The 24,361-nt window shown below is 41.4% G+C and overlaps 1 protein-coding gene across 1 annotated transcript; it reads left to right on the top strand.

Moving 5' to 3' along the window:
- The first annotated feature begins 732 nt into the window (after positions 1 to 732).
- LOC112899513 (BEACH domain-containing protein C2) lies at positions 733 to 23,930 on the top strand. Its single transcript, XM_025968008.1, has 31 exons — positions 733 to 2,727; positions 3,055 to 3,839; positions 4,686 to 5,390; positions 5,879 to 6,013; positions 6,723 to 6,827; positions 6,943 to 7,056; positions 7,225 to 7,301; positions 7,501 to 7,582; positions 8,144 to 8,476; positions 9,180 to 9,802; positions 10,349 to 10,433; positions 11,371 to 11,565; positions 12,599 to 13,150; positions 13,228 to 13,371; positions 13,563 to 14,063; positions 15,337 to 15,485; positions 15,690 to 15,759; positions 15,842 to 15,925; positions 16,007 to 16,063; positions 16,131 to 16,199; positions 16,279 to 16,365; positions 16,445 to 16,561; positions 17,234 to 17,383; positions 17,492 to 17,576; positions 17,651 to 17,771; positions 20,074 to 20,170; positions 20,255 to 20,368; positions 21,325 to 21,691; positions 22,241 to 23,028; positions 23,099 to 23,221; positions 23,396 to 23,930. The coding sequence occupies exons 1-31, from the start codon at positions 1,053 to 1,055 to the stop codon at positions 23,462 to 23,464; spliced, it is 8,658 nt and encodes a 2,885-aa protein (XP_025823793.1). The 5' UTR covers positions 733 to 1,052; the 3' UTR covers positions 23,465 to 23,930.
- Positions 23,931 to 24,361: the final 431 nt, after the last annotated feature.

Genomic DNA, 24,361 nt, shown 5'->3' with positions numbered 1-24,361 from the left:
TCTTTTGCACAATATTTTGTACATGTGTCGTATTCTTTTTTCCCCCCTCTTTGTCTATGCGTGCCCTTTTTATCTCTCTTGTCTACGCGTGGCCGTCTAAGTCTGGTGTACGTATTGTTAGATAGATGTTGCTACTTCGTTTGTGTGATTGCGTGAACTGAGTTTGTCAGCCAATGACTTAGTGCGATGTATTTTGAGATGTTTGCTAGTTCTCCTTCGGTGTTTGGTGCTAACTTCGCACTTTAATGATTTGATATGGTCGTGATGATATCATGAATAGACCAGCAGGTGAATGTTGGGTGCAAAATCTTGCCCGTTAGGCTCTGGGGCACGACGGGCACTTGCTCCATCCTGCACCTAACCTTGATTCGTCAGTCGTCACTGTACCTAGATAAAATAAGCTGGATAACGCGGTTAGCACAAATGTGATGAGACAAAACTTGTGTGCTAAGTTTGGAGTAGAGCCTGGTCGTGTTGAGACGTGTGCGTGTAGGCGTGCACGAGTCCGTTTATTTGCGCTACCCGAAAAAAGCCCCGTGCATTGTACTCCTGGAAAAGGCCAGCTGCTTAGTCACTGCCAGGTGGGCCAGCCCGTATCTCGCCGTGACGTGTTCCCTCGACGGGCGCCCAAAGCCGCCGCACCAACGCGGGACGTGGCGAGGCACACGGGCGAGAACGCCAACCAGAGCCGCGACCCGTGAAGCCCAGCACCCACCGCCGCGCCACGTCTTCTCCCCGCCTGACCTGTGTGACCTCCTCCCTCCCTCCCCCACGGTCAAGTTCATCATCCGGTTCCGTCCGCCTCTCGGATCTCGCCGTGCACCCGCCGCTAATCCCATCCACCTGCTCTCGCGCATTTGCACCGAACGCCCCGCAGATCCCCGCCCAGATCCACGCGCGCGCCGCGCACGGCCATTTCCCGCCCCGATTCCAGTCCCCGCCGCGCGCAATCGCCCCCGCCCGCTGTTTCACTTCCGTTGACCGATTCCCGCCCGCATTTCCACCCCCGGGGCTCTGTTCGGATTTGGGTTTGATGGAGTAAAGCCCTAGCAATGGCGGAGGACGCGCGCGAGTCGTCCGATTCCTCCCCGCCGCCGGCGGCGCCACCGACGCCGCCGCGGGAGGAGGGCTCCGCGGAGCAGTTCGAGGCCGTGGCGCTCGGCGCAGAGTCGGGCGTCGAGGAGGAGGCCGCGTCGAATCCGGGGATGGGTACCAGCACGCCGGCCACGCCCGCGACGCCCTACGAGCCGTCCCCGCGGCCGAGGAGGCCGCCGGGGGTGCCGGCCGACGCGCCGCAGGAGGTGGTGCGGGCGGTGGAGGCCGCGATCGCGGGCGGGCCGGACCTCCTCCGCGAGGTGGTCTCCCAGGAGCAGGGCGAGCTGGCTCACTCCGTCGTCGACGTGCTGCTCGGCACCATGGGCGGCGCGGACGAGGCGGGCGACGCCAGCGGCACAGGCGCTCCCCCGAGCGTCATGTCCAACGCGCGCGCCGCCGTCGCCGCCGCCGAGCTCCTGCCTCACCTCCCCTGCGACGACGAGCCGTCGCCGCGCACTCGTATGGTCGCGGGTCTGCACGCCGCGCTACGCGCCTGCACTCGTAACCGTGCCATGTGCTCTTCCGCCGGCCTCCTGGCTGCCCTCCTCGAGTCTGCAGAGAAGCTGCTCGTCGAAATGGATCCGGGTAGTTGCTGCGACGGGGCACCGTTGCTTCAGTGCATTCAGGTGTTGGGTGGGCACTCGCTTAGTGTGAAGGACTTGCATTCCTGGCTTGGTTTGGTAAGGAAGGCACTTGGAACGAGCTGGTCCACGCCACTGATGCTAGCGCTTGAGAAGGCCATGGGGAGCGAGGAAACTAGAGGTCCTGCTGCGACATTTGAGTTTGACGGGGAGAGCTCTGGTCTGCTTGGCCCTGGTGACAGCAAGTGGCCCTTCTTAAATGGATATGGGTTCGCCACTTGGATCTATATAGAATCGTTTTCGGATACGCTTAGCACAGCAACAGCTGCAGCGGCCATTGCTGCTGCTGCCGCTGCAACATCTGGAAAATCATCAGCAATGTCAGCTGCTGCAGCAGCCAGTGCCCTTGCAGGAGAAGGAACAACACACATGCCCCGGCTTTTCAGCTTTCTCTCTTCAGATAATCAGGGTGTAGAAGCATATTTTCATGGCCAGTTCTTGGTGGTGGAGAGTGTGGGTGGGAGGGGTAAGAAAGCTTCTCTGCACTTCACTCATGCGTTCAAGCCTCAGCGTTGGTATTTTGTTGGGTTGGAGCACACAAATAAGCATGGTTTGCTTGGGAAGGGTGAAAGTGAATTGAGGCTGTATGTTGATGGTAGCGTATATGAGAGCCGTCCTTTTGAGTTCCCGCGTATCTCGAAGCCACTTGCGTTTTGCTGCATTGGGACAAATCCACCACCAACTATTGCAGGCCTGCAGAGGCGCCGGCGGCAATGCCCATTGTTTGCTGAAATGGGGCCTGTCTACATCTTCAAGGAACCAATTGGGCCAGACAGAATGAGACGTCTTGCATCCCGAGGAGGAGATACACTGCCCAGTTTTGGAAATGGTGCAGGCTTGCCATGGAAGGCAACTAATGACCATGTTAAGAGTATGGCAGAAGAGAGCTTTACACTTAACAATGAGATGGGGGGAAGCTTGCATCTTCTTTACCATCCTAGTCTGCTCACTGGGCGGTTCTGCCCAGATGCCTCACCTTCTGGTTCATCAGGTTTTATCTTCTCCCACCCCCTCCCTCTGTACTTAGTGTTGACTATACTCGTTTTCCTGCTCCTGCACTAGTCCTTTGCCTTCCAAATCCTAGAATCCCCACTACAAATATTTTAAAGGAGAGAACAACTACTGAAAATCACTGAACCATTTAATAGGACTGCCCTTCTGTTCAATCATTCATACCATTTTCATTTTGCAAGGCCATTTAAACAAGGCATACTGAATTTCTTGTTGCTCCAGCTACCTGTGAATGCCATAGGGGTCATGCTCTGTCACACACATATATATGAATTATTAACTGGTGCCTTTTTCTGTTGAATTTTAGGCACTCATCGAAGGCCTGCAGAGGTTCTTGGATTGGTTCATGTTTCATCTCGTGTGCGCCCTGCAGACTCTTTATGGGCCTTGGCTTATGGGGGCCCAATGGCTTTACTTCCACTAACCATAAGCAATGTGCAGATGGACAGCCTTGAGCCTACACCTGGTGACTTAGCATTGTCGCTTGCCACTGTTTCCCTTTCTGCCCCAGTTTTCAGGATTATTTCCCTAGCTATTCAACACCCTGGAAATAATGAAGAATTATGCAGGGCATTTGCACCAGAGCTTTTATCACGTGTTTTACATTATCTGTTGCAAGTTCTTTCAAAGCTGGAAAGTGGAGAAGAGGCACTGACTGATGAGGAGCTTGTTGCTGCAATTGTATCTTTGTGCCAGTCTCAAAGAAATAATCATGAACTTAAAGTGCAGCTTTTCAGCAGTTTGCTGTTGGACCTGAAGCTGTGGAGTTCATGCAATTATGGTTTACAAAAGAAGCTTCTCTCCTCTCTTGCTGACATGGTATTTACAGAATCTGCTTGCATGCGAGATGCAAAAGCGATGCAAATGCTTCTTGATGGCTGCAGAAGGTGTTACTGGGCGATTCAGGAACCAGATTCAATTGATAACTTTGCACTTACTGGAACAAAGAGATCTTTGGGTGAAGTGAATGCTCTAGTTGATGAACTTTTGGTTGTTATCGAACTGCTGCTAGGAGCAGCGTCTTCAACAGCAGTCTCAGATGATGTCCGCTGTTTGATTGGATTTATTGTTGAGTGCCCTCAGCCTAATCAGGTACTTGGGACTGTGGATTACTAGACAAACTTTGTCAAGCTTCCACCAATCTTTTTTTTTTGTTCCTGCTGAGACATGAGTAATCTGAATGGAAAATGCATAAATCTTCTGCGTCTTATGTTGCCAGCCTAACATATTTTATATCAAAGATGACGTTGAATCAATCGAGTCAACCGGGTGGTGTATATACATTGGTAATTATAAAGTCATCTCGAACCCTGATGCATGTTTTGCCATACAGCATGAGATGTAGGTAAAGTGTTTAGGAACCTTACCTCATAGGATAGATAATACACAGAAAGAGGATGACACTGTGACATAATGGAGATAGAAACACTAGGAGGGGGCAGCAGGGCACTGTGGTTGAGGAATGGGGACAGTTGAGTTTACTGCCAACGCATAAAATTCCCAAATTGTGGTGGTGGCTTCTTAGTAGTGTGCTGCTTCTGCTCTGTCTAAGCCCATGCCCATGAGATATGATGTTAACCATGACAACAACAGCAGCAACAAAGGCTATAGCCCCAAGCAAGTTTGAGTTGTCTATTTCATCTCATTAGGAGTAGCTGGGTTTTTATGTTGTCTCGTCAAACTTATGACAAGCCTCCTCTTTTACCGGCCTATGGACTAGGTATATTGAGATAACATAGGCAGAGTTCTATTGACCATTACAAATTTGGCAATCATGTTACCTGTTTGTTCTTAAAGCTTGTCTAGAAATCTTTTACTCAAGTATTTATTTCATATGTGTTACCTATTCTATGATTATGAAGGAGTTCCTTATCTAGCAGCTTTAGTGGTGATCTAGTAATGACTTGATTCTTAATTATGTGCTTATATTATTGGCAGGTTGCAAGGGTGTTGCATCTCATCTATAGGTTGATTGTACAGCCTAACATCTCTAGAGCCGACATGTTTTCTCAATCCTTCATCTCTACTGGTGGTGTGGAAGCACTTCTTGTTCTTTTACAACGGGAAGCTAAAACTGGTAATAAAAATATTTTGGATGATTCTGGTGCAAATTTGAGTGAAAATGATGTACACAGGGATGGAAGTTCCAACAGAAAAGCTGATAGTGCTGACACAAGATGCCAGGCTAATGAAACTGTATCAGCTGAGCATCATGAAACAATCTTTCATGAAGAAGCCGCTGAACATGAAGCCACAAATGTAAATGATATGCTGGACTCACATATTGGAAGTAAGGTACCTGGTTCTGAGAATGGGCTCTTGAAGAATCTGGGTGGCATTAGCTTTTCAATTACTTCTGATAATGTCCGGAATAATGTTTACAATGTTGACAAAGGTGATGGCATTGTTGTGGGCATTATTCACATTCTCGGTGCTCTAGTTGCATCAGGGCATCTTAAATTTGATTCTGGTGCTGCAAGTCCAAATATACCTGGTGATAGTCAGACCACCCTTAATGAGGAAGGAAATCCTATGTCAGAAGATAGATTGCCGTTGTTACTTTTTGCATTGCAGAAAGTATTCCAAGCAGCCCCAAGGAGGCTTATGACTGCAAATGTCTATATGGCTTTGATTTCTGCTGCGGTATGGTTTATTTTCCTGAATGCTACATAATTAGATATGATTATTTACCCGAACTGATCGGATTCATGTGATTAATCGAAGTTAGTTGCTCTTGGTTTCCTGTCTCTACTTTCAGCCCCCTTGTGAAGTACAATAAACCCTTTTCTTAACATCGTTGCCCTACTAATGATGCTTCAAATAAAAATGATATAAAATTAAAAAAAGAATTTAATGATGTGTTCTTCAATGGCCATCCAAATGAAAATGAGTAGGAATGCTAAGTTAACTCTACCTAAATGACTGTCTGGAGCCATAACAATTTTCGTTTCGTTTTTGTTATATGTGATTTGATATTTTTGCTCACTTGATTTGTATTGACATACAAGCACACAACTTTTCAAGTATAATGATATTAGCCTTCCTCCTTATTTTGTTGATGAACTATTGACCAATTGTTTACAGTTTAAAATAAATTTGTAGCTTTGACTGTGCCATGTTCTTGAATGCAGATTAATGTTTCATCAGTTGATGAAAGTCTTAATCTCTATGATTCTGGTCACCGTTTTGAACATATCCAACTTTTACTGGTCCTACTCCGCTCACTTCCATATGCATCTAGGGCATTCCAAGCTCGTGCTATACAGGTGTGTTTTCGTTGACTTACAGTGAATTGTTACATGATTTGTATCCCTCCGTTTTCAAATATTTGACACCATTTATTTTTGCTCAAACTTTGACCAACAGTATTTATTTAAGTAATTAGTTAAGTAATGTGAAATGAGTACCACTAGATCTGTCATCAAAGTTACTTTAAACACGTGTTATATGTTATGGACACAAGTACTTTTGATATTCCCATAAGTACTTGACTCTTTAACAAAGTCAAAATTACTTTGTTATTCCTATATGCTGTGTATAGTTTTGCCTTTTCTCTTTGTAATATCTTATTTTTGTCTGGCAGATAGAGAAATCTACCATTTTCAAAATTGCGCTGTATTTAGCCAGCTTCATTTGCATTCTTAAACTAGTCCCAGTCTAAATTTTGGAATCTTTGAATCACATGCAAGTTTGGCTTGCATCTGGATGCCATACATCTCCATCAAATCTAAAATCCCAGCTGCCATGCATGTCAGTAATAGTCAGCCAAATCAGACATCTGTGCTTCTTGCGTAGGTTAAGGGCATCTTTAACACCATGTAGCCAAACACCTGCATGTTTATTTTCATTTATACTGGGCTATATGTTTATATGCTCTTTGTTATTTACAGACTAAGACTTATCGTTTTGATTTATCAGTTTTTTAGATCTTGTCTACTTTCTTATGACGTCGAAATTCTTTCTATATCGTTTCAGGATCTTCTGTTTTTGGCTTGCAGTCATCCAGATAATAGAACCACGATTACTTCAATTGCAGAGTGGCCAGAATGGATTTTGGAGGTTTTGATTTCTAATCATGAGGTAAGTGTCACAAGCCTTTTATCGTATTTTCTAATGAGAATCATGTTCAGGTGAAACAGCACATAAACTGCATTATGTCATTTTGCCGTATTTTTAATTTGAATTTTTACTATAGATGGGAGCAAAGAAAAAAGCTGATGGTGTAAGCATGAGTGAGATTGAAGACCTCATACACAATTTCCTGATTATCATGCTGGAGCATTCAATGCGACAAAAAGATGGGTGGAAGGCAAGATAATATTTTAAGCAGAATATTCTCAGTAACATACATGTGTTGTAGTGTCTTAGCCATCGCCTATCCCTTCTCTGTGGATAGGTTTATGATGGTTGTAGCATGGCCAAATGCATTGAATTTATAATAAGATCTTATTTTGTTTCTGTCCATACAACTATTTAGGATGTGGAGGCAACAATTCATTGTGCAGAGTGGCTCTCAATGGTCGGAGGATCTAGCACTGGAGACCAACGAATCAGGTAGCCCCTTTACTCTTGGCTAACTTGTACAAGAATAATTCAAGAACTTTATTCTAAGATATCTGCACTCAGAAGCCTAGGATTTAATTCTCAAACACCAAAGGCCTATTATTTTCTCTGCACTATCTTTACCCTTTCTGGTTACTGGGATTTTTGCCTTGCTTTTTTATGTCAACCTTCTGCACCTATTCTTTTTAAGGCGTGAAGAATCATTACCTATTTTCAAAAGGAGATTACTGGGTGACCTGCTTGATTTTTCTGCCAGGGAGCTTCAAGTTCAGGTAATTCTCCTTTTCTTGAGATGATCTGCCTGCTGAGCATGGATCTTTTATTTACATGATATGGACAGTTGTATCTTATATCTTTCACTGTTGCTACCTTTTGTAGCTAGTTTTCTCCTTGCCATGCTCATGCGTTGAACTGTTGATTTTCTTTATCTCTCTTCTAAAAAAGTGTTGTTGATAATAATTGGGGGAAAATAGGAATACATTCAGAAGCTATATGGATTATGGTTATGGGTAATTCTTATGATCGAATTAGTAGAGTTGGTAGCTTTGACTACCTTCCCTACTCCCTTTGCACAAGAATATAACCATGTTGGCACCTAGATGCAATAGCACTGCTATGTAATGACATTTTTTCTGTTATGCTGTCAGTGACACCTGACTACATTTTCTGTTTTTAGCTGATTGATCCTGGACTGTCATTGTAATACTGTTACTATAATCCTGAATGGTTTACATTATATCATCTTGACGCAGGTTGCTGCAATGTGATAGTTTTGCCCCAAGTTATGTGGCTATTGTTTTGTAATGTCTTTCTGTTGCTTGTATGTAAAGCAGACTGAAGTAATTGCAGCGGCTGCAGCTGGTGTTGCAGCTGAGGGTTTTTCTCCTGAAGAAGCAAAAATTCAAGCTGAGAATGCTGCTCATCTCTCAGTAGCACTAGCGGAGAATGCAATAGTTATTCTGATGCTTGTAGAAGATCATCTGAGGTCACAAGGTCAACATTTTTGCACATCCCTTACAGGTGATAGCATTGTATCTTCTGCCTCAATGGCTTCATTGGCTGCCAGCCGGTCAAATTCTTTGGGCACAGCTGGTAAAGAACCTATGGCTGCTGGGGCCTCAAGACGGTCATCTTTGTCCAGTGATGCTGGTGGCCTTCCGCTAGATGTATGTAATATGCCATGGCTATATGTAATTACATTTCGTCATTTATTAGCATTATTTTGATGAACTAATTATTTGGCTGTCCTAACCACTCTTCAAATTTGAGCAGTTATACTTATATGTGCGCTGTATTCATCTTGCATTTGCTTGTTTGTATTTGAGAGAAAAAACATTTTACTATTTTCTTCTAACTATTGCTAAAAGTCATTGCAAAATGTGTCTGTCTGTCATGATTTGCAGTCTTGTACCATGTTCCTGGCTTACCATTACCAATTTTCATAATTGTTATATGGGTAATAATGCCTGAATATTTCACTAGAGCAGTTATTTACCTTAGATGCCTAGGATACTTGGTCCTATTAGTTCATTATACGAGGTGAGAACAAATTATTGGCATGATAGTTGGTGCTTGATTAACATGCTAATACCATCGCTGCTACTTCATTAAAGAGGAATCCCGCAATAAAGTTCTAAACGCATAAATGCAACAGTGTTAAATACCTCCAAATTGAAGGTGCTATTGGATGATCTAATTCCTGGATTCAATAAAAGCTTTTAATTGTACATATCTTGGTATCTAGTGAAAATTAAAAATAATTAACTGTTGACTGTTCCTAAATAGCTTATATTAATAGACTATTGCCAACAGATTGTTGAATTTTATCTTATGAATGCTCTTCATTTTTGCCTGCTATGATTGAGGCAGTTGCTTACTTCTATGGCTGACGCAAATGGACAAATACCTGCTGCTGTGATGGAACGTCTTACTGCAGCAACAGCAGCTGAGCCATATGAATCTGTCAAGCATGCATTTGTGTCTTATGGGAGCTGCATAGCAGATCTTGGAGAAAGTTGGAAGTACAGGAGCCGTTTGTGGTATGGTGTTGGCATTCCACCTAAATCTGATATATTTGGCGGTGGTGGAAGTGGTTGGGAATCTTGGAAATCTGTTCTAGAGAAGGACTCAAATGGGATTTGGATTGAATTTCCACTTGTGAAGAAATCAGTTGCAGTGCTGCAGGCACTTCTGTTAGATGAATCTGGACTTGGTGGTGGTCTCGGTATTGGAGGGGGATCTGGCCCTGGTATGGGGGTTATGACTGCCCTATATCAGTTGCTAGATAGCGACCAACCATTTCTTTGCATGCTCAGAATGGTTCTTGTTTCGATGAGGGAGGATGACAATGGTGAAATTGATGCTTTTACGAAAGACATTAGCATAAAGGATGTAGCATCAGAAGGAATGAGTCCTCAGGCTGGAAGCATGATGCCATTTGATGGTAACAGTTATTCATCTTCGAGAAAACCTCGGTCTGCACTTCTTTGGAGGTAACTTCATCATGTAGCAAAGTCAGATTCACTGCTCCCTTCTTGTGGCTGAATTAACAAAATACATTTAACTGTACTAAACTGCTAATAGTTTCTCAAAAAAAGTGTTAATACTGCTTGTTAGGAGTTGACATTTGTTATAATTTAGTAAAGATCAGAACTTCAGTGGTAGTAAGTACTTTCATATATTATGTTGAAGTATAAGTGAATGGCCCATGTTTCCCCATTAGCTAGGCTTTTAGGTGCAACTGTTCAATGTATGCAGATCTATATGGTATTAGGGTGAGAGGTCTTGAACTCTTGATCTTAGCCGGCGCAATTTAATAAAAGAATCTTTTGCCCGCTCCTATTCCACTTCCAAGGCCTGAGGGAGCCTCCACATGGGAGAGAGTGTCGAGTATAGTAAATTGCCAACCTTTCCCCTTAGGCTTTCGGGTGCAATTGGTTGATACATGCAGCTCAATATATTACATGATATAACATTTAGGTGTTCTTTCAGTCTATTATGGCTGGTCATTCTTCTTATTTCATGGGTTGTGACTGCAGTGTGCTTGGCCCTATCCTCAATATGCCAATTACAGAGTCTAAGAGACAGAGAGTTTTGGTTGCTTCCTCTATTCTCTATTCGGAGGTGAGTTTCTTTTGCATTTTTCACCTAAGCATGTAGTCTGTCTCATAATGAATTAAAAGTGATGCCCCTGAGTGGACGAGCATACTGAACATTGCTTCTGCCTTTTTCTAACATTTTTCTTCATGCAAGTGCTTCTCTTATTCTGGAATTTGTTGGCGATCCAATGTGCCTTAACATGTTTTGAAATATTTTTTATTTCCCCATCCACCCTTCTAGCCCCTCACTAGTGTAAAATCGATTATTGTGAAACCATATTTTGCGGGACCTACAGACATAGTAGTTTCCTAGTTTATTTAGATTGATATCCCATGTCCTAGTCTGCTTCATATCTTCCTAACAAAAGTTAGTCTTAGTCTTGTTCAGAAATCAGTCAATCAAGAATCGGTCTTGTAAAGGGATTTGCCTACCGAACTTGGCTATGATCAGAGCCTCTTCTCAATGGAAGAAGCCTGTAGATTAGAGGGCGATCAGCCCTTATCTCAACGTGTAATATGGTATAATAATAGTGTTTATCTTCGATATGGCAATATTATCTGCTAACATGCACAAATGCATGCTCATGCCTCCACCTTCCTCTTCCCTCCCTCCTGTTTTGATGTTTGATTTGTTTACTTTTCAATGTTCACAATACTTTTCAAGTCAAGATTTTCATGATGGACAAAACTGGAAGTTATTCTTGACCTCTCCTAGTTTCGTTGTTTTTTTATGCTATACATGCAAATGATTTTGAACAATATCTTATCTTTGCTCATCCAAATACTAGCATCATTATTGAGTCAATGATGAGGTAGTAAATTAATGGGCGTACCGTGCTTATCATTTAGGCTTCTCATGTTTTGTTATTCATATTTTAGTAATTCTATTTCTATTTCTAGGGATATAAAGAAGGTATTATTTGTTGGTCATTAGAGTTTGTGCTATGTTACACTTGATGCAGGTATGGCACGCTATTGGTAGGGACAGGAAACCTCTAAGGAAACAATACATTGAGCTGATTTTACCACCATTTGTAGCCATCCTTAGAAGGTGGCGGCCTCTTTTGGCTGGTATTCACGAGCTTACTTCTTCAGATGGTCAAAATCCACTGATTGCTGATGATCGTGCTTTGGCAGCAGATGCATTAGCCATTGAGGTACTAGTTACTTCTCCCTGGAAGCCAGTCATAACTCGAGACCGTGCTATTGCTTAATTCTGTACTGATGACATTCTGATACTACTCTAAGTGTGCAGTGTCCTTATTTTACCCATATTTTGTCTTTAAACTAGGAAAAGCTGCAAATCTGAAAAATATTTATCTTTTGCTATAGAATTATGAAAGACAATAATTGGATTGGTTTTAATCATCTGTAACTAACCACAGGCTGGTAGCTTTAACTTAATGAGGCACTCCGTTTGTTTCTTCGTTTGAGGTTTTAGGGGTGAAAAATGTTCTATATGGTATAGGATTTCTAGGAAATACATGGCTACATCGGGCCTGTTTGGAATGCATGCAAGGATATCAAAGGAAACAGTTAATTTTGTCATGGTAATCCGAAAAAAAAAGTTCCTGCATCACAAATTGAACCTTAATTAATGATAATTCTACATTTTACAAGATTAAAATCTCTTTGTCCATTGTTCGTTAGGCTTAAAGAGGGTTGTTTAAAGGACATCCACATATGATGTGGTTGCGGATGACACAAAGCTTTGTTGGGGTATATGGTCATCTTGTGCTATCCCTAATAAGTGTGCACATGTATAAAATATCAAGGGGAAAATAATGGAGGGAGAATGATTTATATGTTCACCTAATCTGGTAATCTGAGCATTGTTGTGAAACCCAGAAGCTATAATTATTTGTATGCCGCAAGTCACAACTTCTGATATTTGGTCTAATCTGTTAATAATCAATTAATCATGCATGCTTTACTTTTTTGCATCTTATTAAACATAGTATTTACTGTTGTGGACATTGATACTTAAAACTGATCTCTATGTCCAAATATTCCGGGTGTACATTATGTTATTTACATGATAATCCTTGTGAAGAACTTTTAGAAAAAACTGGTTATTGGTCTTGTTTTGTTTAAAGATTGGTAACTTAATACAGTATATTATCATGTCTTCTTCTCCAGAGAATTCCCTATTGATTGGAAATCTTTTTGTTTCATTTCTTTTGAGCTCAGGCTTCACTTTTGATGGTATCACCTGGTTGGGCTGCTGCTTTTGCATCACCACCAGTTGCGATGGCATTGGCCATGATGGCTGCTGGTGCTTCAGGGACAGAAACAAGAATATCTCCTAGGAATACCTTGAATAGGCGTGACACATCATTGCCTGAGCGCAAAGCAGTGGCAAAACTACAGACTTTCTCAAGTTTCCAGAAGCCTATCGAAACAGCAGCTAACAAGCCTGGGTCCACCCCAAAGGACAAAGCAGCAGCAAAAGCTGCTGCGCTGGCCGCTGCTCGTGACCTTGAACGAACTGCTAAGATTGGTTCAAGAAGGGGCCTTAGTGCTGTAGCAATGGCAACATCAGGACAACGGAGGAGTTCAGGTGATATCGAGCGTGCAAAGAGGTGGAATACTTCAGAAGCTATGAGTGCTGCTTGGATGGAATGCCTGCAATCAGCTGATTCCAAGTCGGTTGCAGGAAGAGATTTTTCAGCCCTTTCATACAAATATGTCGCAGTTCTTGTTTCGTGTTTAGCCTTAGCACGAAACTTACAACGGGTTGAGGTAAACCGACTTGGAACTCTTAATGTTTTGTTATTTGTATAATTTTCTATATGTCACATAAACTTAGGAAAATGCAGATGGAGAGGCAAACACTAGTTGATGTGTTAAATCGGCATCGTGCATCAACTGGACTTCGAGCATGGCGGCACCTTCTTCATTGCCTAACAGAGATGGGTAGACTATATGGACCTTTTGGACAACCTCTGTGCACTCCTGTTCGTGTACGTACTGATAATAATTTATTTTTATTCTCTGTTTTCCTGCGCTGTTTCATCTTCATGGAAACAGCACAATGTTGACTAGTACAATCTGAACTAGGCGAGTTGCTCTGTAATATGCTCTACATATGAGAACCCATGTGATGTTTCTACTTGGTATATTCAATATCCATTTTCCCTACTCTGTGTTGCAGGTTTTCTGGAAATTAGATTTTACCGAAAGCTCTTCAAGGATGAGAAGATTTATGAAAAGAAACTACAAGGGATCTGATCATCTAGGCGCAGCTGCTGATTATGAGGACAGGAAGCTTCTTAGTGCTGCTGCTCAATCAAATGAATGCAACTCCGAGGATGCTAATTCTTCACTAACAAACACACTTCCATCATCTGCTTCTGTAATCATGGCTGATGCCATGTCGATGGATGAAAGAAATGTGGAAAATGAGCAGCTAGAAACCGACACTACTCACAGCAGTATTGATGACGATCAGCTTCAGCATTCTTCAGCAGCAGATCAACAATCAGTAAAAGGATCAGTAGGTTCAAGAAGTTCTGACATTTGTGCTGATCGGAATTTGGTTAGATCTACAGTTCTTGCACCCAGTTATGTGCCAAGTGAAGTTGATGAGAGAATTATTATTGAACTCTCATCCTTGATGGTGCGACCATTGAAAGTTGTCCGAGGAACCTTCCAAGTAAGTATTAATCAGTCGTGAAGTTTACTTGTGTCATGAGCAGTTCTTGAAAGTTCACAGCTGAGTTTTATTTTTGATGCATTGACTTATAGGCATGCTTGTCAGTAGCGTGTTCTCGTAGAATTCATAATTTAAAATGTCTGATTTCCATTATTAAGCCTATCAGTTTATACCAATTAGCTAATTGCATACTTAAGCTTCAGTATAGCATATTGCAGACATTATCAGGAAAAATTGCAGATGTCTAACATAAGCCACACCTAAGGTGAATTGGTACAGCAAATCATGCCCAAAGTTGCAATTTTTTCTTTTTCTTTTTTTTTTGTCATTCGGATGTTATGTGGTATGGTACAGTGAACCATTGTAGTTCTAGTGCAATAGTATGCAATTTTGTAAAAATGTCTTGGTGAATTACTACAAATATCTCATCAAATTTAGCGAGATATCATTTTTTGGCCACTACAATAAGTTAATTTTATTACAGCGTTATCCTTATCCTGGTTACTGAAGTATGATGCAAAGTAGTTAAAATATTCTGGTGGTTACTTGCTGATACATGTACTAAAATTAACATCTTATTTGAGCTGAAAATGCAAAAGGACCCATGTACATTATCTGACATTCTGGTGACATGCATGTGTCTTTTTTTACAACATTTTATTTATGTACTTTTTTAACTGCAATAATTTTAGGTGTCGCAATATTCTAATTGAAATACTTAAAAGAAACTCTACATTTCAGGTTTTCAGTAACTATAGGGTACAGTGAACCACTGTAATTCTATTTAAATAGGAGAACCTGGATTAGGAAAACCCAACAATATTCTTTGGTTTCTGGACTCTTTAGAATGAAAATCTACAGGTTCCCTTTTCTCATATGATGTGGTGATGAATTCATGGGCAATGTTGACATCTTTTTTTCTTCTCTTGTACGAATAAATAATGTTAATAATACTTATCACTTTTGTAGCAATGGCCTAAAATGCTTGGTATTTCTTTGATTCAGTGTATTCTGTGAAACTATCTATGCTACTTATCATATATATGTTATATTCTGGTCTTCAGATTGTGCAAAATTCGTAATATTTCTATTGTCTAGTTTGTGATTTGCTTCCCTAGCTGTCATTTCGTATCAAGCCTTGTTGGAACTGTTTGGTTTAATATTTTCACTAATGATTGATCGTTCTTCTTTTATCATCTTCAACTTTATCTGTTAATGGATGTCATTTGCCCCCCCCCCCCCCCCCCCGCCCCCCCTATAATTTTGTTTCCAGGTAACTTCAAAGAGGATTAACTTTATAATTGAGGAGCGTTCAAGTGACAGTAACGTTGATGATACTTCATCTACTAGTGGGCAATGCGATCAACAAGATAAAGATCGAAGCTGGTTGATCTCATCACTTCATCAGATATATAGTAGACGGTAAAACGTTACTTTCTGATCTGTGCTACTGTTAACATTGTTTTCTGGTCTACCATTTAATGCTTATATCAGTTCTGTTGGGGAAAAATTGTTTTTCTATTGAGATCAATAAACTGCACTCTGCGTTTGTAACATATTACCTTACCATATAGTTTATTTCATGTGTTTTTCACTCATTTTGTGGGTCGAAATGACTTGTTGCAGATACTTGCTACGGCGAAGTGCTTTGGAATTATTCATGGTAGATAGGTCAAATTTCTTTTTTGACTTTGGGGTACATCCTTAATGAAACACTACTTCATAATTTTAATTCCTTACCTGCCGCATCTGAATAACTATATGTCTGCTCAATGTAGGACATTGATGCACGTAAAAATGCTTATCGGGCGATTGTTCATGCCAAACCTCCTAACTTGAATGACATCTTTCTAGCTACTCAGGTTTGTGTTCGGATTACTTTAACTAATAACTAGCATTACAATATGCAACAATAGGCAATCATGTGACCCTTTTTATTTCAGAGAGCTGAGCAGATTCTTAAAAGAACTCAGTTGATGGAGCGCTGGGCTAATTGGGAGGTACACAGACATTGTCCTATGCAGTTTGTTGGTAGGTTTGATATCTAACTATGTCCGATTTGTTCAGATTAGCAATTTTGAGTACTTGATGGAACTGAACACACTGGCTGGGCGCAGTTACAATGATATTACTCAGGTCATTATCCTGCACAATTTGTATTTCTAGTCGAATCTGGTGACTTGTCATTCTAATATTTTTTTATCTGCTTGTGCAGTACCCTGTTTTTCCCTGGATAGTAGCAGATTACAAATCCAGATTGTTGAATCTGGATGATCCTTCAACGTATAGAGATCTTTCAAAGGTTGTCATGTACCTATTTGGCTATTTGTTGCTCCTGTCTTTTGCTAATCACTAACCATAGCAGGTATTATTTGATGCAGCCAATTGGAGCATTAAACCCTGAACGTCTAAAGAAGTTCCAAGAACGGTACTCTACATTCGAGGATCCAATCATCCCAAAGTTTCATTACGGTTCACATTACTCCAGCGCTGGCACGGTATATCTTCTTAATAAAGATGAATCCAATTTTTACTTAGAATACTGACTATGCAAGTATGCATTATGCTGTGCAGAAATACTTTGGGCTGTATTTTAATTCTGTATAGGGTACCCAACATTCTTGTGCTTGATCAATTTGTAAATTGTAATAAGCACAAGGGTCTACAGGTTGTGTTTGTGTGTCTTTTTAGTATGAATATATAACTGTGAGTTCGCCCTTTGTATAACTTTGGTTTGTTGCAATTCTCCTTGTTGATATTGTTCTAATCTACTATTACTAAAGCAAACAATGATTCCTTGGTCCGTTGATCTGAGTCCTAAGCGGAATCTGGGTGACCGTATGATGAGTTAAGGGTCCTAAACCATTTAGAATTAGCGCTTGGCAAGTAAAATAGAAAAAACTGAAGTTTTCGCCCGCACGTACTATACTATTATAAATACATACGTATATAATATATACATTTTTATAAGCTAATCAATATATTTATATGGCTTCCTGTAGCAACGCACGAGCATATTTGCTAGTACTTAGAAAACAAAAGGTGTGTCGCCATTTCTGGCTCAACTACCTGGCCTGCAATTTTGATATTTGATCATTTGTCCAGTGCATACTTGATTCTCGCAATGTTTGATTTGTGTACTGCCTAGTGACTACTATTATTCCTTGCAGGTCTTGTATTACCTTTTCAGGGTGGAGCCTTTTACGACACTGTCGATACAACTACAAGGCGGCAAATTTGACCATGCTGATCGCATGTTTTCTGATCTTTCTGGTACATGGGATAGTGTTCTCGAAGACATGAGCGATGTAAAAGAGCTAGTAAGTCTACCAACAAGTGTCTGCGGTACTTTCCATGGATGTTTACTGGTTAGTGCATTAATTAAGTGTAGGTTGTAGCAATCTAATTATCTGATGGTATTCATCTAGGTACCTGAGATGTTTTACCTTCCTGAGGTATTTACCAACATAAATTGTATCGACTTTGGGACAACTCAACTTGGAGGAAAGCTAGGTAATTGCATTTAAACTTATGTCAACTATACAGCTGAATACACATACGTTATGCAATTCTGGGTACCATTGCAGATTCTGTACAATTGCCTCCCTGGGCTGAGAACCATGTGGATTTTGTCCATAAACACCGGAAGGCTCTTGAGAGTGAGCATGTCTCTGCTCATTTGCATGAATGGATTGATCTTATATTTGGGTACGCTCTATGTTATTCTAGCTGTACCATGCTCTCTGTCTCTGTTCATTTGCATTAGTGGGCTGATTTAATATCTGGGTTCGCTCCATGTTATTCTAGTTCTACCAGTTTCTTGTGTGCTTGCAGTTTCACAGACGTACCCTAACTATGGTGTAGGTGTATGCCATGGGTGTTTGGCCTATCTTTGATGACCTCTATTGAGTTGCATGTACAATAATATCTTGAGTTGGATAGATTAATGTACAACTATGAGATATTCTATATTGGAAATTTTGTCTGTCAGCATCTTTTCGCTCATCAATAGACTTGGCTGCTTTCGTATTTTTTGGCTCACCAAATCAAATGCATCAAGGATGGGACAGATCGACTTCTGGTGAAGGATGAGGAGATCAAGGACAGATGGCGAGAATACTTCGACAAGTTGTTTAATGGGGAAAATGAGGGTCCTACCTTCGAGTTGGACGACTCATTTGATGATACCAACAGACGCTTTGTGAGGAGGATTCAGGAGGCAGAGATCGGGGAGGCTTTGAAGAGGATGAAGGGAGGTAAAGCGATGGGTCCCGATGGCATCCCCATTGAGGTGTGGAGATGCCTGGGCGAGAGGGCGGTAGTATGGTTAACTAAGCTTTTTAACCTAATTTTCCAGTTAAACAAGATGCCGGAGGAATGGAGGAGAAGTATATTAGTACCGATCTTCAAGAATAAGGGAGATGTTCAAAGTTGTACTAACTACCGGGGGATTAAGCTGATGAGCCATACGATGAAACTTTGGGAGAGGGTTATCGAGCATCGCCTAAGAGGATTGACAAGGGTGACCCAAAACCAGTTTGGGTTCATGCCTGGGAGGTCGACCATGGAGGCGATTTTCTTAGTACGACAGTTGATGGAGAGATATAGAGAGGAGAAGAAGGACTTACACATGGTCTTTATTGACCTAGAGAAGGCGTATGATAAAGTACCGAGAGACGTCATGTGGTGGGCCTTGGAAAAACACAAAGTTCCAACTAAGTATATTACCCTCATCAAGGATATGTACAAGGATGCGATGACTTGTGTTCGAACATGTGATGGCGATACCAGTGACTTTCCAATTAAAATTGGACTACATCAGGGGTCAGCATTGAGCCCTTATCTATTTGCTTTGGTGATGGATGAGGTCACAAGGGACATACAGGGTGATATCCGTTGGTGTATGCTCTTTGCTGATGATGTGGTGCTAGTTGATGAGAGTAGGGTAGGGGTTAATATGAAGTTAGAGCTGTGGAGACACACGTTAGAGTCGAGGGGGTTCAGACTGAGTAGGACCAAGACCGAGTATATGATGTGCGACTTTAGCCCGACTAGGCATGAGGATGGGGACGTTAGCCTCGAAGGTCAAGTGGTGACCAAGAAGGATACTTTCCGGTATCTAGGATCAATGCTTCAGAAAGATGGAGACATTGATGAAGATGTTAGACATAGAATTTCAGCTGGGTGGTTGAAGTGGCGGCAGGCTTCGGGCGTCCTCTGTGACAAGAAGGTGCCACAGAGGCTAAAAGGTAAGTTCTATAGGACGGCGATTCGCCCAGCGATGCTATACGGTGCTGAATGTTGGCCTACAAAAAGGCGACATGTCCAGCAACTGAGTGTAGCAGAGATGCGCTGCGTTGGTTCTGCGGGCATACAAGAAGGGATAGAATCCGGAACGAAGAGATTCGAGATAGGGTCGGGGTGGCACCTATCGATGAGAAGTTGATTCAACATCGGTTGAGATGGTTTGGACATGTACAACGGAGGCCTCCCGAGGCGCCGGTGCGTAGTGGAGTTTTAAAGCGGGGCGATAATGTAAAGAGAGGTAGAGGTAGACCTAGACTAACTTGGGACGAGACGGTTAAGAGAGACCTTAAGGAGTGGAATATCGCTAAGGAATTAGCTATGGATAGGAGCGCTTGGAGATTAGCAATTAATGTACCTGAACCGTGACCTTTGTTACTTTTTGTTTAACCCCTAACTCTTCCTTTGGCTTGTGCACTTTTTGTGTTTCTTATTCTTATTTTCTGTGGGTTTCATCTCTAGCCTACCCCAACTTGCTTGGGACAAAAGGCTAAGTTGTTGTTGTTGTTGTTGTAAGTTAGATAAAATGATCTGGATGGATTATTCTTGGCTTTAGCAATTCATCAATGAATTTCTTGCTTGTAGCATCCATCAATAAAATGTCAGGCATCCTTTTTGTTAGTTATACTGAGCACCCAGTTCTTATGTTCTCTTCACCATGTTTTATTTACATCACCTTTTCATTTTTGACGACTCCCTTTTGCAGTTATAAACAGAGGGGCAAAGAAGCCATAATGGCCAACAATGTATTCTTCTACATCACATATGAGGGAACTGTTGACATTGACAAAATTACAGACCCAGTAAGTAGCAGGTTGCATGAGCTAGTGTACATATTTTTGAGTAGCTTTTGTCTAGCTTTTCATGTTTTATTGGAAATTCTTTAGGTGGAACGGCGAGCTACACAAGATCAAATAGCTTACTTTGGACAGACGCCATCTCAACTTCTGACTGTCCCTCACATGAAGAGGAAGCCACTGGCAGAGGTCTTGCAACTACAGGTAATTTTAATACTCCCTCCGTTTTAAAATATACGACGTTTTGGACAAGCTAATTATATTTAAAACAAGGTATTGTTGTTGTTTAGCCTGTTGTTAGTTGTGTTAGGGTTCTAGGCTGACTGCTGGTGTGAACTGGTATGTCAATGGCAATTAAGCAACTAATATATATATATATATGAAAATAAACTCCAGGATTTAGCCTACGGCACCCAAATTTACTTAAGGTACGGAATGAAGATTTGTATTGCTGGGAATCCACTAGCACTCTAGCAGACCATCGTAGTGACTCCATTTCCATTGGAAGAGTATTAAGGCACAATTTCACCAGTGAAGCTGGTTGCCTCATGTGAATTGTTTATTACAATGGGATTAGCCTTGTATGCCTTAGTTGATAGTTGGATTAGTATGCACAGATAACTGAGAGCTAACCATATCACTCGGGGTAATCCATTAAAGCAGGGATGGAAGCCCAAAATGCTTTGGATCTATCGGGTGGTAAACCAGGGTTAAAATTGGTCAAGAAACTGGTCTTGATTGCATTCTGGTTGTTTTCTAAAAAGAAAAAAAGAATCTTTATCAACCTAGGTGGAACTAGGTGCCATTGTAAATAAGGAGAAATAGGCACCCAAATTTCGAGTCGGTGAGGACTCGAACATAGGTGGTAGAGATGTACAATGGTTGATTTATTTAACATATGAATCTAGCCATCTACGTACTTTCTAAAGATATAGTTATTTTAAAATTTATGTCCATTATCTCTATTTCCTTTGTCATTCTTCGTGATAGAGAAACATTTCTGGCAGTTCCTATGCTGCATAAGTAACCACTAAATATAAATAGTACTTAAGTGTTCCTGCACTGTCATACACTGACACTCATACTTCCTATTCATAGTATAATAGGTTATGTGGCTCACTAATATTTGGCATGGCTTGACCCTTTAATCTACTGTGCAGACAATATTCCGGAATCCAAATGAACTTAAATCCTATATGCTTCCACATTCAGATCGTTGCAATGTTCCTGCCAGTGCTATGCTTGTATCAAACGACTCTATTGTAGTTGTAGATGTAAATGTTCCAGCAGCTCGTGTGGCGCTTCACCATTGGCAGCCTAATACTCCAGATGGTCAAGGGACACCTTTCCTTTTCCATCATGGTAGAAATGCCTCAAATTCAACCAGTGGCGCTCTCATGCGCATTTTCAAAGGATCTGCCGGTTCTGCAGAAGATTATGAGTTCCCAAGGGCTATAGCATTTGCCGCATCTGCAATCCGCAGTTCAGCAGTTGTTGCTGTCACATGTGACAAAGAGACAATTACTGGTGATTATTTCTTTCTGCTCCTTACTATCTCTGTAGATTTCTTTCTGTATATTTACTTGGTAACATACGTCATACTTTGCTCTTCATTCATTTTTTTTCTCATCTCTCACTTTTTTGTGATGGCCCTACTTTGCACCCATTGCTGACTGCCTCAGCACACTGTTGTACTTCTGGAATTCATGAAAGCATTGCAGCCTTCTGCCATAATATTCCAAATTTAAACTAAGTCTACAGAAGAAACATTGTAGGATGTACAATGACTCACAGTGCTAATTTAGTTTTATGTATCTTTTAGATTGTATGTTGAAACTGTGAGTTGTCAGGGGATTGAGCAACGCTCCTACATAAATTAAAGTATTGGTTTTCTGTTAAGACTTTTGCTGGCAGTCCACACTACACAACCTCATCATGCTTTGGCTATATAACTTGTTCTGAACTTGCGTATCATCTTAATGGAGTGTGATATGGTAGTTACAAGCTGGTTCCATTATTTTGTCATCATTCCTTAAATCTGCTTATAATTCTAAATACTGTTTTTCTCAATGATAGGTGGACATGTTGATGGTTCATTGAAGTTGATATCTCCAGATGGAGCAAAGACGATTGAAACTGCTTCTGGACATCTCGCTCCTGTGACATGCCTTGCACTGTCCCCTGATAGCAACTACCTTGTGACAGGGTCAAGAGATACCACAGTTATACTCTGGAGGATTCATCGGACAGGTTCCTCACATAAGAAAAATGCTACAGAACCTCCACCGACTACGCCACCCACACCGCGCAGTCCTCTATCCAGCAGTGCTAGCAGCCTCTCAGAAACAAAGAGACGTCGAATCGAAGGTCCTATGCATGTAATGAGAGGACATCTTGGGGAAGTAACCTGCTGTTCTGTTAGTCCTGACTTGGGACTTGTTGCTTCCTCATCAAACACATCAGGTGCTCTTCTACATTCCTTGCGCACGGGCCGGCTGATGAGGCAGCTTGATGTCGCTGAGGCACATGCAATATGCTTATCTTCTCAAGGAATCATTTTGGTATGGAATGAATCGAAGAAAACATTATCTACCTTCACTGTCAACGGACTCCCTATTGCTACCTCAGTTCTATTACCTTTCTCTGGACAAGTTAGTTGCATCGAGATTTCTACTGACGGCCATTTTGCTTTAATTGGAACATCTTTGTTCAACAACTACAAATGTGATGAGAGTACTGAAACTGGGCATCTTGAACTTGGACCCAATGGCAAGGATGATATATCAAAAGATTCAGAACAATCTCAAACTGAGCAATCTGTTCATGTGCCTTCAATCTGCTTTGTTGATCTGCATAAACTTAAGGTTGGCATTAAGAACTTGGACTCACCTTCATTGTTGTCCTTTGTGCTATACTCACCAGATATGTTTTCAGGTTTTTCATACACTGAAGTTGGCAAAGGGCCAGGACATCACAGCAATTGCTCTGAACAAAGAGAACACAAATCTTCTAGTTTCTACTGCTGATAAGCAGCTAATAGTCTTCACTGATCCTGCTGTAAGTATCATCAGTTCCTAATTAACTGTTTGACCAAATCCATCTAATTATTTCCCATATTTACTGAATATATGATTTTTTTTTGCTGTAAAAATTATTTAAATACAATTAGTGATATTGCCAAGTTTCAAATCACTTTGACCTTGCTTCGTGATAGAGTTGATTTTATTGCAGTTGAGCTTGAAGGTAGTGGATCAGATGCTACGTCTTGGTTGGGAAGGTGACGGGCTACTTCAGCAATGACCTATGGAAAAGAATCGATGTCCAGCAGATCATTGCCTGCTTCAAGATTTTGAGTCTATTAGTTATCATAGACAGTAGTAAAGTAATGAAAGAGAAGGCGTGGGACACGCCATTTGTACAAAATCGAGGAGGGTTAGAATGGTTGTGCAAAGGCTAGGTCACATACTCTGTATCCAACAGGTAATTTAGGTGAGGAAACCAGCGGACTTAGTAGTGAAGTAGGCTGTAAAAATCTCAAATGATTTTATAGAACGGGTGAATAGTAATTCTACATAGTTCTGCTACGCATTCTTTCGTTGGTCTGTCACTCTGCCGTACAGTGCTTGTCTGCAGTGTCCCTGTAACACTTTGTATACGTGAATGTTTGAATCAGTTATGACTTGGCAGCAGCCGCCAAATGTTGAAATGGTGGATCGAAACATTTCATTTCCAACATGGTGTATCTAATGAACCTGCAACGTCACTCTATCATATAGCATTTGCCTTTGTATCACAAGTGTGGACTGCTTCCGGTTCTTGAAATGTTCCCTTGGTATTTTTGAGAGATTCTGGAAAGCTTGTATGTTTGGCTCTTCACACTTTTGAACCGGTTGGATTTCATCTTCGTTTCAATTGACCAGACGAAGGGAGGCTGGAACGTCCTCCCGTGTTTAATGTTTTTGTATCGATCCTTATTATCGCACGTCGTTTGTTTTCCTCCGTACAATTCGAATTTCTGCTTCAAATTTGCTATATAGATCCATTTCTAGCTATGACAAATTACCTACGTTAATTTGAGGATGCAAGATGCATCGCATCAACCCAACGGATGCTCGACAGTTAACCTATCAAGTGTACAGTACAAACTGTGAGATAAAAATCGTCGTTCGATCTTGTAGTATGGGATTTACAAGGACT

This window comes from Panicum hallii, chromosome 7 (assembly GCF_002211085.1).
Source record: "Panicum hallii strain FIL2 chromosome 7, PHallii_v3.1, whole genome shotgun sequence".
Taxonomy (NCBI): domain Eukaryota; kingdom Viridiplantae; phylum Streptophyta; class Magnoliopsida; order Poales; family Poaceae; genus Panicum; species Panicum hallii.
This window is presented reverse-complemented; position numbering and strand designations above follow the sequence as displayed.

Bases quoted from the DNA above. Each gene is read 5' to 3' on its own strand.
- LOC112899513 (XM_025968008.1), top strand. From the start codon at position 1,053: ATGGCGGAGGACGCGCGCGAGTCGTCCGATTCCTCCCCGCCGCCGGCG. The intron at 17,577-17,650 runs GTAATTGCATTT...GTACCATTGCAG, and splicing joins TCAACTTGGAGGAAAGCTAG to ATTCTGTACAATTGCCTCCC. The intron at 21,692-22,240 runs GTGATTATTTCT...TCTCAATGATAG, and splicing joins TGACAAAGAGACAATTACTG to GTGGACATGTTGATGGTTCA.